The sequence below is a fragment of the Eublepharis macularius genome, chromosome 2 (genome assembly GCF_028583425.1).
Source record: "Eublepharis macularius isolate TG4126 chromosome 2, MPM_Emac_v1.0, whole genome shotgun sequence".
Taxonomy (NCBI): domain Eukaryota; kingdom Metazoa; phylum Chordata; class Lepidosauria; order Squamata; family Eublepharidae; genus Eublepharis; species Eublepharis macularius.
The window spans coordinates 218,583,882-218,597,958 of NC_072791.1; the positions used below are offsets into that span (position 1 = coordinate 218,583,882).

Below are 14,077 nucleotides of genomic sequence, written 5' to 3' on the forward strand. Positions count from 1 at the left end.
ACACCCACACTTTGCCCATTCTGTCATTCTACCAAATATAACAAAGCTCTCCAACACTACAAGTCAAAATGAGAGAACTCATGCAAGAGCCTTTGGTAGCAGGGAAACCCTTTTGGGAACAGTAAGGAATGTACAGAGGCAGTGTAATATAAGTACCATAAAGGGGGCAAAATGCCACATACATCCTGGGCAATTAGTCTGGCCCTGCTCAGGTAGTACTGCCAACAACCTGGGAGGGGTGGAATGTCAAAAGGACAAGACATTGTGTATGGAAATGGGCAACTGAAGCTTTTTGTGGCACAGAAATAAATACTACCTGGGGAATAACATCCTGTTAAACCTTTGTTAAAGAGACAGGACACTTGTTTTCTCCAGGTTGTTGGCACCTTTACATCCAGGTCCATTAGAAGATCATAGAATCATAGAATCATAGAGTTGGAAGGGGCCATACAGACCATCTAGTCCAACCCCCTGCCCAGTGCAGGATCAGCCTAAAGCATCTCTGACAAGTATTCATCCAGCCTCTTTTTGAAAACTGCCAGTGAAGGGGCGCTCACCACCTCCCTAGGCAGCTGATTCCACTTTTGAACTACTCTGACAGTGAAAAAGTTTTTCCTCATATCCAGTCGGTACCTTTGTGCATGTAGGCCCATTGCTTCGCGTCCCACCCTCTGCTGCCAACTGGAACAGCTCCCTGCCCTCCTCCAAATGACAGCCTTTCAGATACTTAAAGAGAGCAATCATGTCCCCCCTCGACCTCCTCTTCTCCAAACTAAACATTCCCAAGGCCCTCAGCCTTTCCTCGTAGGGCTCAGTCTCCAGACCCCTGATCATCCTCGTCACTCTCCTCTGCACCCTCTCGATTTTGTCCACATCCTTTTTGAAGTGAGGCCTCCAGAACTGCACACAATACTCCAGGTGCGGCCTGCCCAAGGCAGTATAGAGAGGGGCTATGACCTCCTGCGATTTTGACAGTATGGCCCCTTTGATACAACCCAGGATTGAATTGGCCTTAATTAACCATTAACAAACATTAGATTATGATAGGAAAGCTGTTGGGGAAATTCCTTCTGTTTATACCCACCAACACAAACACGCTACTGCATCCCACCTCAGATGTCAATATAGTATTGCTCACACGCTACAAAGGTGTTTTATTGCTGTTCTCTTATTATCACAGATACAAAAGCCTATCACTTTCTTTATTTGTTGTAGCTTCTAGAGAAAACCAGCAATGTTTTGGAGGAATCGGATTCAACCGCTACAAAAAGCCCTTTGCACTTAGCTGTAAGTACCTGAATTTTGCTGTCTAATTCAAACAATCAATTCAGATCATCAAACAGCCTCTCCTGCAAAATTTATCTAAGTCTATCTACCACATTTATATCTCTATGAAGTAAATTAGGCAGCTCCATGGTAGACTGGCCAGAGTTATGCCAGAGTTAATTTCAAGATAAAGATCTAATTTTAGTTGAGGTCTGCATGTATGTTACATTTTTAGCGGGGAACTAAATGGGAGTGTCTTATCCGTGATAACGTTAATCACTTTGCTTCAATGGTACCTTTTGGTGAATTAAGTAACCCACCCATAACTATATTATAAAACAATCCCAGGAGCATATTAGGTTGTTCTTCAATTAAGATGGTTATGGAGAAGCTTCAAATTTCCACTAATTTTAAACCATGCTGATAACCAAGGGATTTCTGATTTTAAAGGCAGTAGGGGCAATTGATAGTTATCACGATCTCAACGCAAGGGAAATTGCTTTAGGAGCCGAACTTAAGGTGGCTGCTTCCTGGTGGAAAGGAAAAAGAATGACTAGGGTGGAAGTTCAACATTCTGGAGATTTGTATGACTTTGATCTGTGGTCACACTGAATTCCTAGTCTTCTTCACCTCTGTCACTTCAGTTAAAGGCATGTAAATCTAGTTTATGGGAATATTGTTGTTCTTGGAGAAGACATTAAGCATGGAACTTGTATAACCTTTGACCAGTCCTGTGCTTTGTATACTTAGAAGATAAAATTCAGTATGAATTTTGATTACATAGCCTACTTCCATATTCTGTTCTCATTAACATAAAAAGTTCAAGGGAATAATTAGGACTTTTTAATCTTTCATGGACTTTTTGAATAGAATATTGATTTTCAGTTATTCAGTTCAGGTGAGGAAAAAAATGATATTTTACAATGAAGACTCAGAACCAAAGAGGAGAGATTTTGGTGGTTCTGAGCCTGCAGTGTAAAGCATCGTGTTTTGTCTCGCCTGAATGGTGAAATTTGATAGGTCCATTTGACTTCTATAAAGAGCCCCTGAGGCTGGGCGGTTTATAAATCCTAGTAGTAGTAGTAGTAGTAGTAGTAGTTGTAGTAGTAGTAGTAGTAGTAGTAATAATAATAAATGCACAGCTTTTTTGGTGGTGGCATCCACTCTTCAGAATGGCCTTCCGGAAGGGATCCAAAAGACTCCTTCTCCAGCACATCTTGGGAATCTGTGCAGGTTTCAACTTCGGCTGGCCTTTGGAAATTAGGCTTGCTGATGGTGGGTGCCACTGAATTTTGCTAGCAGTGCCCTCCTGCAGATTGACAGCACTGTTCAGTGGCCTTGCTACGTTTGGCTTCTTTGCTGTCCGTCATCTGTTTTTTATTTGGGGGCGGGTGGATCCATTTGTCTTGGGCTGGTTGATGTGGATTGCAGAATACGCCCGGCTGATTTCTTTCTCATTTTGCATGGGAGAACTTCCATTTCCCTCGTGCTGCATTTCTATTCACTCCAGTGACCGCCCCTCAGGGGAAAGAACACCCTTTAAAAATAATCCCTGAAATTAATGAGGATCTTTCACAAAAAACAAAACATTTTTGGATTATTATGTTTACTATAATCATAGGGAGGAAATTGCTCCCACTGAAGTGGTGATTGCTCAAGTGTTTTGTATTTATACTTTACAAATCCTTTTTTTTTAAAAACCCTCTAGGCCTATAATGGTCACCATCAAGCCTTGGAGGTGCTTCTCCAGTCTCTGGTAGATCTGGATATTAAGGATGAAAATGGCCGTACTGCTCTGGATCTAGCCGCGTTTAAAGGGCATGCTGGATGTGTTGAGGCTCTTGTGAACCAGGGTGCGTCCATCTTAGTAAAAGATAACGTCACCCAACGAACTCCTCTTCATGCCTCGGGTAAGTGACAGAGTCTGTTATTTCGATCACTTGGCTGCAACCCAAAGAAAGCGTTCTCCCAGAGAGAAAAGAAGGGCCCTGATTGTTGAAGAAATGAGTCGCTTTTTAAATGGAAGAATGCCTGTCTCTCTGGCAGTGTTAAATAACTGCAGTAGAGACAGGAAGTGACGCTTAACCTATATATGTAATACCCACCCATAGATCCATATGTCAGATCTTTGGGTTACGGCCACAGCTTTCAACGCCTGTTTGGGCTAAGAAACTAAGAATTGCCTCCAGGGGAAAAGACGTGTTCTAGTCATCAGCGTCACTTTAGGCACTGGCATGAGGAACTGAAGAGTACGCTCTGTTCCTTGTTCTTTCAACTTTCTCATTTCCCCCCCCCCGCCCAACAATCTCTCCCAACATTTTTCACTAACAAGCAGACCTTGGCTAGATGCAGGAAGCCAGTCAATCCTTTCTTACATACCAACAAAAGGGAACCACTTCCTGAAATGTACAAAACCAAGAGAGCACTCAGGCTCAAGGAAGTTGCAAACCACACACAAATTACAGTGTGATTACGATAGTAATTCTCGTACAGTCCCAGGCTTTCGACCCCACAACGCCCAATTTACGGACCAATGAGATATGAAATTAACATCCAGTATATATCCAGTTCGAATTAACCTTTGTTGGTACAATTTCAATGTGCACCGCTCATGCGTGATCTATTTACATATACAATGTCCAGAAATGGTCAATAGCAGCAATGCCAAAATAGAGTAATAGTCGCTATTAAGTTCATTAGAACCAATGTCCACGGCATTAAGTTCACTGAAACCAGTGTCCACGGCGACGAGTTCAACCGGTCTCCTTCACTTTTACTCGTTTCAGCCCACTTCCTTCTTCAGGCCGTTACTTATCCATATCTTCTTCAACCATTTCAACCTCCAATATTGAAAGAACAATGACCAATGACCAATCCTTTCTTACAATCAAAAGCTGAAATCTTTATAATAAGGAAGAACAGATGGACACCACTGTTTCTTCCAGCGCTAGAAATCACACATCTGTGACAAAACTTGTTCCTTCCTTCACCCTCTAGACTATGTCCAGTTTCCAAGCAACCATCACACTGAAGATGCTACTAGGATCCCTTTTTAAAGCCCACCTTAGAATGATTGTAGACACCTAAAGATTGGAGTGTGGGGGAGGAGGAGGCTTTTTAAGTTGTGCGATTATGAGAGCCCTCTTTTAGAACAGGAAAAGAATGCATTTTAAAAAAATCACCGGCAGCAAAAGTGACCTAACTCCACCCACCTGATCAGCCCATCTCTGCCTTATCCAAGACTCCTGTTGGCTGACAGTAGATTTTTCAAGATTAATTTTATTCTTAACATAATCAAAAAGAGTCCAGTCGCACCTTTAAGGCTAACCAATTTTATTGTAGCATAAGCTTTCGAGAATCAAGTTCTCTTCGTCAGATGCATGATACAAACTGGTCAAATACAGTATTTGACCAGTTTGTATCATGCATATGACGAAGAGAACTTGATTCTCGAAAGCTTATGCTACAATAAAATTGGGTAGTCTTAAAGGTGCTACTGGACTCTTTTTGATTTTGCTACTACAGACTAACACGGCTAACTCCTCTGATTCTTAACATAGCATCATTTCCTAATGTGGTGCCATAACAGGCACCTTGATGTGGTTCCGGGCACCCACTTGCTTCCTGACCCCTCCCATCCAACTTCCTCATCTTGTTTCAAGTTCCCCTTGTCTCTTTGTCTTCCATGAGTCCCATTCACATGCCACTCCTTTTCTACTCTTCCCTTTGTTACTTTTCACATTTCTTCCCTCTCCTCTGCCCGCGAGTCTCTCCCATTCCCTCCTACCCTACCCCTCTTTCTCCAGTTGGCTTCAAGGCATGCCCGGCACAATGCAGAGAAGAAGCTGTGGTGTTTGGGGGTGGGGAAAGAAGAGGAGAGCTGAGCCAAGCTCCAGTCCCTTCCAGGAAAATCGCCACCGTTTGAAAGGGTAACGAGCCCCTGAGCTTGCAGCTGGACTCCATTTACCGCCTTTAGGGGTGTGCTTTTGATTGAAGCTACTTGCCAATAGCAACAGTTCCATCACCAGCAGAAGAAAGGGATGAGATAGTGGAGGCAGGAAACCTTCACTACCAGAAGTGAAAGTATCTAGGAGAAGAACAGGAGGGCAAAAGGGAGGAAGAGGAAGAAAAGAATTTAAAACTCCGCCAGTCTCAGCCAGGGAAACCCACACCATCCTGCAAATGCCTGCCATACCCAGAATGCCTTTCTCTCTTTTGAACAGTCATTCCTCTCCCCCTCTGAAATAAAATCCACAGGTTTGTGAACTCCCCATTATTGTCGTCAACTAGATTTTGCTATTCTTCTCCATCCCACAAAGAGTTGTGCAAATGGTAACTAAGGCCACCTACCATCAATTTGATAATTATTAATAAAAATGGAAAAGTATTAATTAGCTCATCATAATAATAACAACAATAACCAGGGGTTTTCTTCCGGGAAAAGAGGTGGCAGAACTCTCAAGAGGGAAATGAGGAAGAAACACATGGGATTCTTTGAAATAATATTATTTTCAAGCATTATTTCCAAGTATTTTCAAGAGGTGCCGGAACTCCGTTCCACCACATTCCCCCTGAAAAAAAGCCCTGACAACAACAACAACAACATTCGATTTATATACCGCCCTTCAGGACAACTTAATGCTTTACAAAGTATGTTATTATTATCCCCACAACAACAATCACCCTGTGAGGTGGGTGGGGCTGAGAGAGCTCCAGAGAGCCGACCAGCCCAAGGTCACCCAGCTGGCTTCAAGTGGAAGAGTGGGGAATCAAACCTGGTTCTCCAGATTAGAGGCCTGTGCTCTTAACCCCCTCACCAAACTGGCTCTCAGCCATTTATATTATTGCCTGAAAGTTTCCTTGCCCCCTTTAAAAAAAAATAATCAGTTTTCCCACTGGACATTTCATTTAATTGAAACTATTTAAAAATACATATGCAGAAGTGTGGCGAGAAAACTCCAACACGTGCCCTCCTCCAAATATATTTAAATAGTGGACTGCCCCTAGAGAAACAAGAATAGTGAAGTGCCCCCACCCAACAATTACTATTCCCCCCAAATTCCAGAAAAGTCCGTGTCCCGGGGCCACCTAGCAGGCTTCACAGCACAACTATCTTTGCCTTAAGAGTGTTTGATGTTCATATTGAATCATACCCAACTGATAACCAAAATGTAGATATATTTCCTGTTCTCTGGTTTAGTACTGAATGTATATTGTTGCTTCTCCAGTCTTTACAGTAATAAACAGAATGGGAACAATCCTTTGTATTGACGAGTCATATTAGCACAGCATGATCTAACAGAGACATCTATTGGCTGAACAAAATTTGTACACTGTAGGTCCTGTCCGGGGTTGGTTATATTAGATGAGTTTCGAGCATGACGAAAGAGCCCACAAGCTTAACTTCTCTATGTATCCCTGCAGGTACTGCTTCCCCTTACTCTCTCTCCTTTGCCACAAGAGTCCTTTTTTTAAATGTTTAAAATGTAACTACAGATCTATTCTATACTAGAGAATAATGCGAACAATCAGAATTCCTCCCCTTCCCTCTGATTCCTAGCACTTAGTACCTAACATTTCAAAAAAATGTCTTTTTGATGGTGGCAGGTCAGCAGCTAGTCATTAAGTGGTATACTTATATATGTATATAAATGGTCCCAAAGATGTGATAGCTCCAAATTTATTTGGATCTTGTGTGTGTGCATTTTAACTCTTGTATATCACCTGATCACATGGTTGCTTTTCCACATGATCCGGGTCCAGGAAGCTTCCACTCAGGGCCGGCACGCCCATTGAGGCCAGGTAGGTGGTGGCCTCAGGTGCGGGGTGCCGGAGGGAGCGCCGGAGGAGGCACAGGTGGCGGGAGCGCGCACCACAGAGCTGCAGCCTCCTATCCCTCCCGCCCCGCGCCGCCGCCAGCACACGCCCCCGGCCAGGCGCAGCAGCCGCGGGCAGGCGTCTGCGGTGGCACAGGCACACGTGACGTCATCACGCCAGGCCGGTGCGTGCATGCGCGCGCGCGCAGGGGGTTGCCCGGCCGGCCATGAGTGCCGAAAACTCTGGCGCTGCCCCTGCTTCCACTGTATATTCAGGTTTCTGTTTTAAAGAACACATTTCTTCCTTGTAGGTAGATGATCATATACATGCTAAGAACAGAACATCTGGAATTTGGGACAGCAGTAAATGCAAAAGTGCATGAATGTTACTTTTATTTGCAGAATTCTAAAAAAAGTGGGTTTTTTTTCCTTTGCAGTCATCAACGGACACACACCATGTTTACGGATTTTATTAGAAGTTACAGATAATCCTGATGTGACAGATGCCAAAGGACAGTAAGTATATGTTGCTTTGATAATATTGGTGTGACGTGATTTGACACTTTCATCCTTTTGAATGTTTTTTTGCTCATTGGGACAAATAAAGGGATCTGTTATCCTGACATAGAGAGATACTTTTGTGCAGCAATGAATCACACGTTCTCTAATTCACTCGAGGATTTCTCTCCTTCCCTTGCCAAACAGACAGTCGGTGCTGTCAGCGGGTGAAGAGAGGTGGGAGGGTGGGGGAGAGAATGACTGGAAAGAATAAATACTGCTAGAGGCAGTTGGTAACCAGAGACTTTGAATCATAATTCCATTTGAAAACACGCTGGATTTATTTCTGACACGGAAACACATATATTAATTATATGTAAGGGCCAGTGCAAAAAGAATACATTTGCTTCTGAGTTGGTCCAGTCAGTGAGGCTGGATAAATGGGAAAATATTTAGCAATACTAAACTTTCTTACTGAAACTGCAATATGTTGAGCAAAAAAACTACAAAATTGGTTTGATCCTACTGTTGTTTCTCCTGTCACAGGACCCCACTGATGCTAGCTGTGGCTTACGGGCACATAGATGCTGTTTCCTTGTTACTTGAAAAAGAAGCATCCGTGGACGTGGCTGATATCCTGGGATGCACTGCTCTACATCGAGGGGTAACTGTGGGTTTTATATCTCTTGATACTGCATCTCTGTTGTATTTAGGTTATATAGTTATAGGTTGTATTTTTATGTTTCTGTTCTGAAATACATTGGATGGCATTCGTTTTCAATGGATAGTTGTGTTAGTCTGTAGAAGCAGAACAAAATTAAAGTCTTCCTTAAAGACAAGTAAGATTTTCCAGAGTATAAGCTTTTGTGGGTCAAAGCTTACTTCATTTGATACATATTGGAGGACATTAGACATTTTAAGTACAGACTGTAAAAACAAGTTAAACTGAGTGTCTCTCTACGTGAGACATTGGACACGTGAAGAATGTGTTTGGAAATGCAATGATAGTAGGGAAGGGTAGTTTAAAAAGACAGAGCTGGTGGCAGGGCAAAGGCTTTGTGATACACTGGAGCTGTGTGAAGGGGCTGTGAAATGCCAGAAGGGAAACTTCAGCCTATTAGAATCTCTCCAGGCCCCAGCCCGGCTCTGGATGGCAGCTCGAGCCCATTTCCATTCCTTGCTGCCCTCTGGTTGCAATCCCACACAGTTTTAGACTGGTGAGGTGAAATTGACAGAGCCTTTGTGGAGGCAAAGATGAAATTAACAAACCCTCTGAGGAGCGCTCTCTGCTGGCTCTGTCTTTTAAAACTATGCTTCCCAACTAGCATTGCTTCTCCCTACACTTGACGAACACATACCGAGGTGTCTCGTGTACAGTATGCTCCACGGAATGCATAAAATTATGAGGTCTGCCTAGGATGGCATTGACCATTTTCTTTCATCTTGATTTTATGTACATATGAATAAATGTTGAATGTTGTCACTCCAGTACCTTTCCATTCCTTGCTGCCCTCTGGTTGCAATCCCATACAGTTTTAGACTGAAGAGGTGAAATTGACAGAGCCTTCCAGAGGCAAAGATGAAATTTACAAACCCTCTGGGTTGCGATAACGGTTGGCTGTCTTCCCAGCTAACATTGCGTCTCCTTATACTTTACAAACATGCGCCAAGGCATCTCGTGTAGAGAAACTCTGAGAAGCATCACAATCGATATTTCCCTTTATACATTTCCGAATGCCAGATCTTGAGAAAATCAGCAAGTGATGGCCATCTAGCCATCTAGCCTTTCGGTGTAAAGCTCACAGGGCACTTAAGAGTATAAATTAAAACAATGCACAATAAAGTAACTGTACAATTAACCAAATGTCCAGGCCATTATTGCTGGAAGTTAGAAGATCTTTCCTAATTTGCCAGTATTTATTTTGGGCTGTGGAAGAGACATTCAAACTCTTGTTGCTTTCAACAGCGGTTCTTCATTTTGGGATGCCTAAACAGTAAGGCTCAGGGTTGAAACTCTTAGAATCAATGACTGCTCCAAATCCTTCTCTCCCATTTTTTAATGTTTGCCTGAGAAATAAACAAGCAGTGATTTTCAGAGTTTCTGCACCCCCTGAAGCTGTTGAGAAATAAGCTCATGACATAGTAAAGAGTGCAATAGCACCTTTAAGACTCACCAGCCTATAGTAGCATAAGCCTTCAAGAACCACAGTTCTCTTCGTTGGATGCATCTGATGAAGAGAGCTGTGGTTCTCGAAAGCTTATGCTACTATAAGACTGTCATGAGTCAGCCTTGCCCAGTGCTCAGTGAAGCGTCATCAGACAACGAGCTGCCTGCAGTTCACCCCCCCCACCTGTACAAGTGCAGCTTACTTGCTATTGAATGCAACTGCAGCTGACCTTGAGTCTGATGAACAGCAGTTGCAGGTTAATCAATCAGCACAACCTCAGCTGTAACAGACTCGTCTTCAGCGAACTCTGAAGTAGATGACAAGGCTGCAGAAGCCCACTCTTCCCTGTCCAATTCCCCGACACCCTTGTAGCACCAACGCTGTCAGAGACAGCTGGAGCAGAAGGAGTGCAAGGCTCAGCTGTCAAATGACCAGGATGAATGAGTGAGGTCAGGATGTCTGCCTAGTAAGTGGCTGATAGATTTGCTCATTAAGACTTTCCCATAAAAACGGCTGGAAAGAGCAACAGTTTCCGGAAGCCACTAGTCTGCTTGATGGCTGCTCCACTGGCCTTGCTATTGCTCAAACTCTGACCCTTGGACTGGACCTGACTTGTGGCTTCTCTGGAACTCTGACCCTTGGACTGGACTCTGTTTATTCTTTGCTCCCTGGTTGTGACTGGCCCCCCGCACCTTGGCCCCTGGGGGACTATGCCAGTAAACTAACATGGCTAACTCCTCTGGATCTAAGCTCTTGACAGACTTCTTGACTCAACAAGTAACTAAACTATGGAATTCAGCTGCCAGTGGAGCTAGTGAGGCCTATGAGGATAGCTTTAAAAAATCCTGATTAATCTACCATGCATCCATCAGAGGCTACATTTTTTAAAATATCCAAGTTATTCTGCTGCTTGCCTCCTTTCCCCCTTCCAAGCAGAATCCCTGGTTGCCATCCCAACCTTTTCTTCCCTGCCAGGCTGCTGGCAAATCCTCCCTTACAAGTGCAGCCGACTTGCTATTGAATGCAATGAATGGGAGAGACTGAAGGGGAGGAAGCAAACCAAGCCTCCGTCTCTTTGTCCTTGGCTAAGGATTCTTAGGGTGCAATCCTATGCAGGTCTACTCAGAAGTATGTCTCATTTTATTCAGAAAGACTTACTTCCAGGAAGGTGTTCTCAGGATTGCAGCCTTAGCCTCCCTTCTCCTCCCCTTTTCCTTCTAGCCACTTTAGCAAATTGCTGAACTTTTACAATTCTAAAACAGAATAAATCTTTTACGGCCTTCACCTCCTTTCTCATTTTCGGATTAACAGCCCCCCCCCCCCGGTCTCTCCCATTTCTGTTCAGCAACACGTCTGCTACAACGTGCTCAGAAACAAAACGGAGCTTTTACAACCCTCTCACCCAAATTTCCCCCTGAAGAGGCTGAACTCTCTAGCCTGTATTTTACTATGGATTCCACTCAGCCGAAGCCTTCCTCTGGCCTAAGCAGCCATTCTCCAACGAGCGGCTCTTCCACCAAAGAACAAGGCAGTTGAGTTGGAGGAAGGCTCCTGGGCTAGAGAAAGGCTTCAGATTTTGCTGTGCGGAGTGGTAGGATACAGGCCACTGGTCAGTCACCATCAGAGCTGCAGTTAGGTGTGTTTGTGTCTGTAAAGAAGATGGAGGGAAGGAGCATCCTTTAAAAAACACCATCCATAGCTGATGCAGCTGGCGGAGCAACATATTCTGTTCTGTGCTTCCCTCTCTCTATGCAGGTTGCTACTGAACAAACTGGAATTTCTACATATGATAACAAACTACAGTTAATACCAAGGCTCATTTCAACGGGGAACACGCAGGAACGCAGTTCCAGCGGTTCCCCAAAGAGGTCACATGTCAGGTGGCCCCTCCCACCTCACTCTTGGCCATTTTGGGCCTGTTTCAGCCTGGATTCGGGTCGAAATGGCCCGGATCAGGCCTCTGATGGGTGGTGGATCGCTCTCCTGCTCATTAGCAGCCTGATCCTGACCATTTTGGGCCCCTTTTTAGCCATTTTCAGCTCCTTTTTGTCATTTTGGGCTCAATTTCGGCCCTGAATGGCCAGGATTGGGTCCAAAACAGCCGGAATAGGTGATGTCAGGGGGTGTGGCATATGCAAACAAGTTATGCTAATGAGTTCCTCCAGATCTTTTTCTACAAAATGACCCCTGGTTAATACATACCTCAGTCAATAAACTAGGCACAAATCATAGTTTGTAATTCTTGTTTAGCACCCACCAGCGAATAGGACTTTGTTGAACAGTCTGCATTTAGATTTCAGATGGTGAATGCAGCCACCATGTGATGATGACTAATGATCTTGATTTCATTTCTTTGGGTTTTGCAGAAGGTAACATGGACAGCCATGTAATTAGAATATGGGTGCAAATGACATGCTTTTCACTAACCTTTCAAAAGGCAGACAGTACAACTCATGAATTCTTAGCATCTGTCCTCAGCACCCAGAGAGCCAGTTTGGTGTAGTGGTTAAGAGCACGGGACTCTAATCTGGAGAGCCGGGTTTGATTCCCCACTCCTCCACTTGAAGCCAGCTGGGTGACCTTGGGCGAGTCACAGTTCTCTGGACCTCTCTCAGCCCCACCCACCTCACAGGGTGTTTTGTTGTGGGGATAATAGTAGCATACTTTGTAAACTGCTCTGAGTGGGCATTAAATCATCCTGAACGGCGGTATATAAATCAAATGTTGTTATTATAATGTTATAAAAACATACCGTATATCTTAGATTTATGTTACTTTACCACTCTGAAACTTGCATTTATAATTATTTGTTTGCTTGTATGTGTTTGATCAGATTATGACGGGGCACGAGGAATGTGTTCAAATGCTGTTGGAACAAGATGTACTGATTTTGTGTAAAGATGCCAGAGGCAGGACACCCCTACATTACGCAGCAGCTCGCGGTCATGCCACGTGGTTGAGCGAATTAATACAGTTGGCGCTTTCAGAAGAAGACTATAATTTTAAAGATAACCAGAATTATACCCCGTTGCACTGGGCTTCTTATAATGGTAAGCTTTTCTGTCAAGCTCCAGTTTAGCATCAGGTATGTAAAGGTTGACCAGCAGACTTGCTGGACTTCGCCAACTACACCAGAAACTCTTGCCGCCTCCTCGGGCTGGTAGTACTGGTTCAGTAACTGTTTGTTTTGTTTGTATTAATCATAGGTCTTTATAAACATAACTGGATAGTATGAAACCACGTAAACTGATACACATGAAAAAATACAAAGAGATGCAAACCGCGTTTATAAGTCAGGACAATTCTCCATGTTTAGTCTAAAGAAAGTTCTTTGTAAGGCTGTATTGAGAGTTTAATCCTGGTTTACAATCCTGAATTGTATGTGAACACTAACTCCAGTTAGTCCATGTCCCTAAATTTGGATGTCATGGGTCTCTGGTGTTCGTTGCTAACTGCAATTCTCTGTGCAAGCAAGGGAAAGGCAAGGTTTGCATACAACCTCCCCCACCCACCCCCTCCAGTAACAACCTGGGCCGTTTCTTTTTTTAAAAACATTTTTTATTAGGTGAGCATAATTTACAAATAACATTTATCTATTAAAACCTTAATATCTATGTTCCCCCACCCTTTCTCTCCCCCCCTTTTTCTGAGACTTCCAACAGCTTTCCAACCCAATAACAAAATCTATTACTTGCTTATCTATTCTTTCTACATATCATTATAACATTTTACTTTACTATACTAAATAATATCCATTAATTTCAAATCTAATTCTAATCTTAAACTAACCATAGTTAAAACTTCCCTTTATCAGATAAAGATTCATATCTCTTAATCTCCAAATTTAATAACTTTCCAGTTGCCACAGTTTTCCCTTTACATCCCACTTCTTCTTTAAATATTGTCTTAACCTCCCCCATTCATTAAAAAATTCTTCTAAATTCTGATCTCTCAGCCGCCTTGTCATTTTATCCATTTCTGCCATGTACAGCAATTTTTGTATCCAATCTTCAATAGATGGTATTTCTTGCACCTTCCATTTCTACGCATATAATATTCTTGCCGCTGTTGTCATATAAAATATTAATGTTCTGTATTGCATAGGACCATCTTCCATATTTAAGTTCAGTAGCAATAGTTCTGGGTTCTTTGTTATCGATATCTGCAAAATTTCATTTGTCACTTCTAAAAGATCTCCCCAGTACTGTTTAGCCACCTCACAAGGTTTGGCAAGGTTTGCATACAACCTCCCCCACCCCCCCCCCCTCCAGTAACAACCTGGGCCGTTTCCACACAGCTTACCTTATTCTGCAAAGTAGCAAAATCTCG

The 14,077-nt window shown here is 43.3% G+C and overlaps 1 protein-coding gene across 8 annotated transcripts in view; it reads left to right on the forward strand.

Annotated features, from left to right (window-relative positions):
* ANKRD44 (ankyrin repeat domain 44) overlaps nucleotides 1-14,077 on the forward strand; it is a 219,667-nt gene that overhangs the window by 179,866 nt on the left and 25,724 nt on the right. For all 8 annotated transcript variants that reach the window (XM_054972776.1, XM_054972781.1, XM_054972780.1 and 5 more), the window contains 5 exons: nucleotides 1,216-1,287; nucleotides 2,975-3,176; nucleotides 7,520-7,598; nucleotides 8,127-8,244; nucleotides 12,582-12,798. In XM_054972776.1, coding sequence (XP_054828751.1) covers nucleotides 1,216-1,287; nucleotides 2,975-3,176; nucleotides 7,520-7,598; nucleotides 8,127-8,244; nucleotides 12,582-12,798 — 688 coding nt within the window. The remainder of the gene's footprint in view (nucleotides 1-1,215; nucleotides 1,288-2,974; nucleotides 3,177-7,519; nucleotides 7,599-8,126; nucleotides 8,245-12,581; nucleotides 12,799-14,077) is intronic.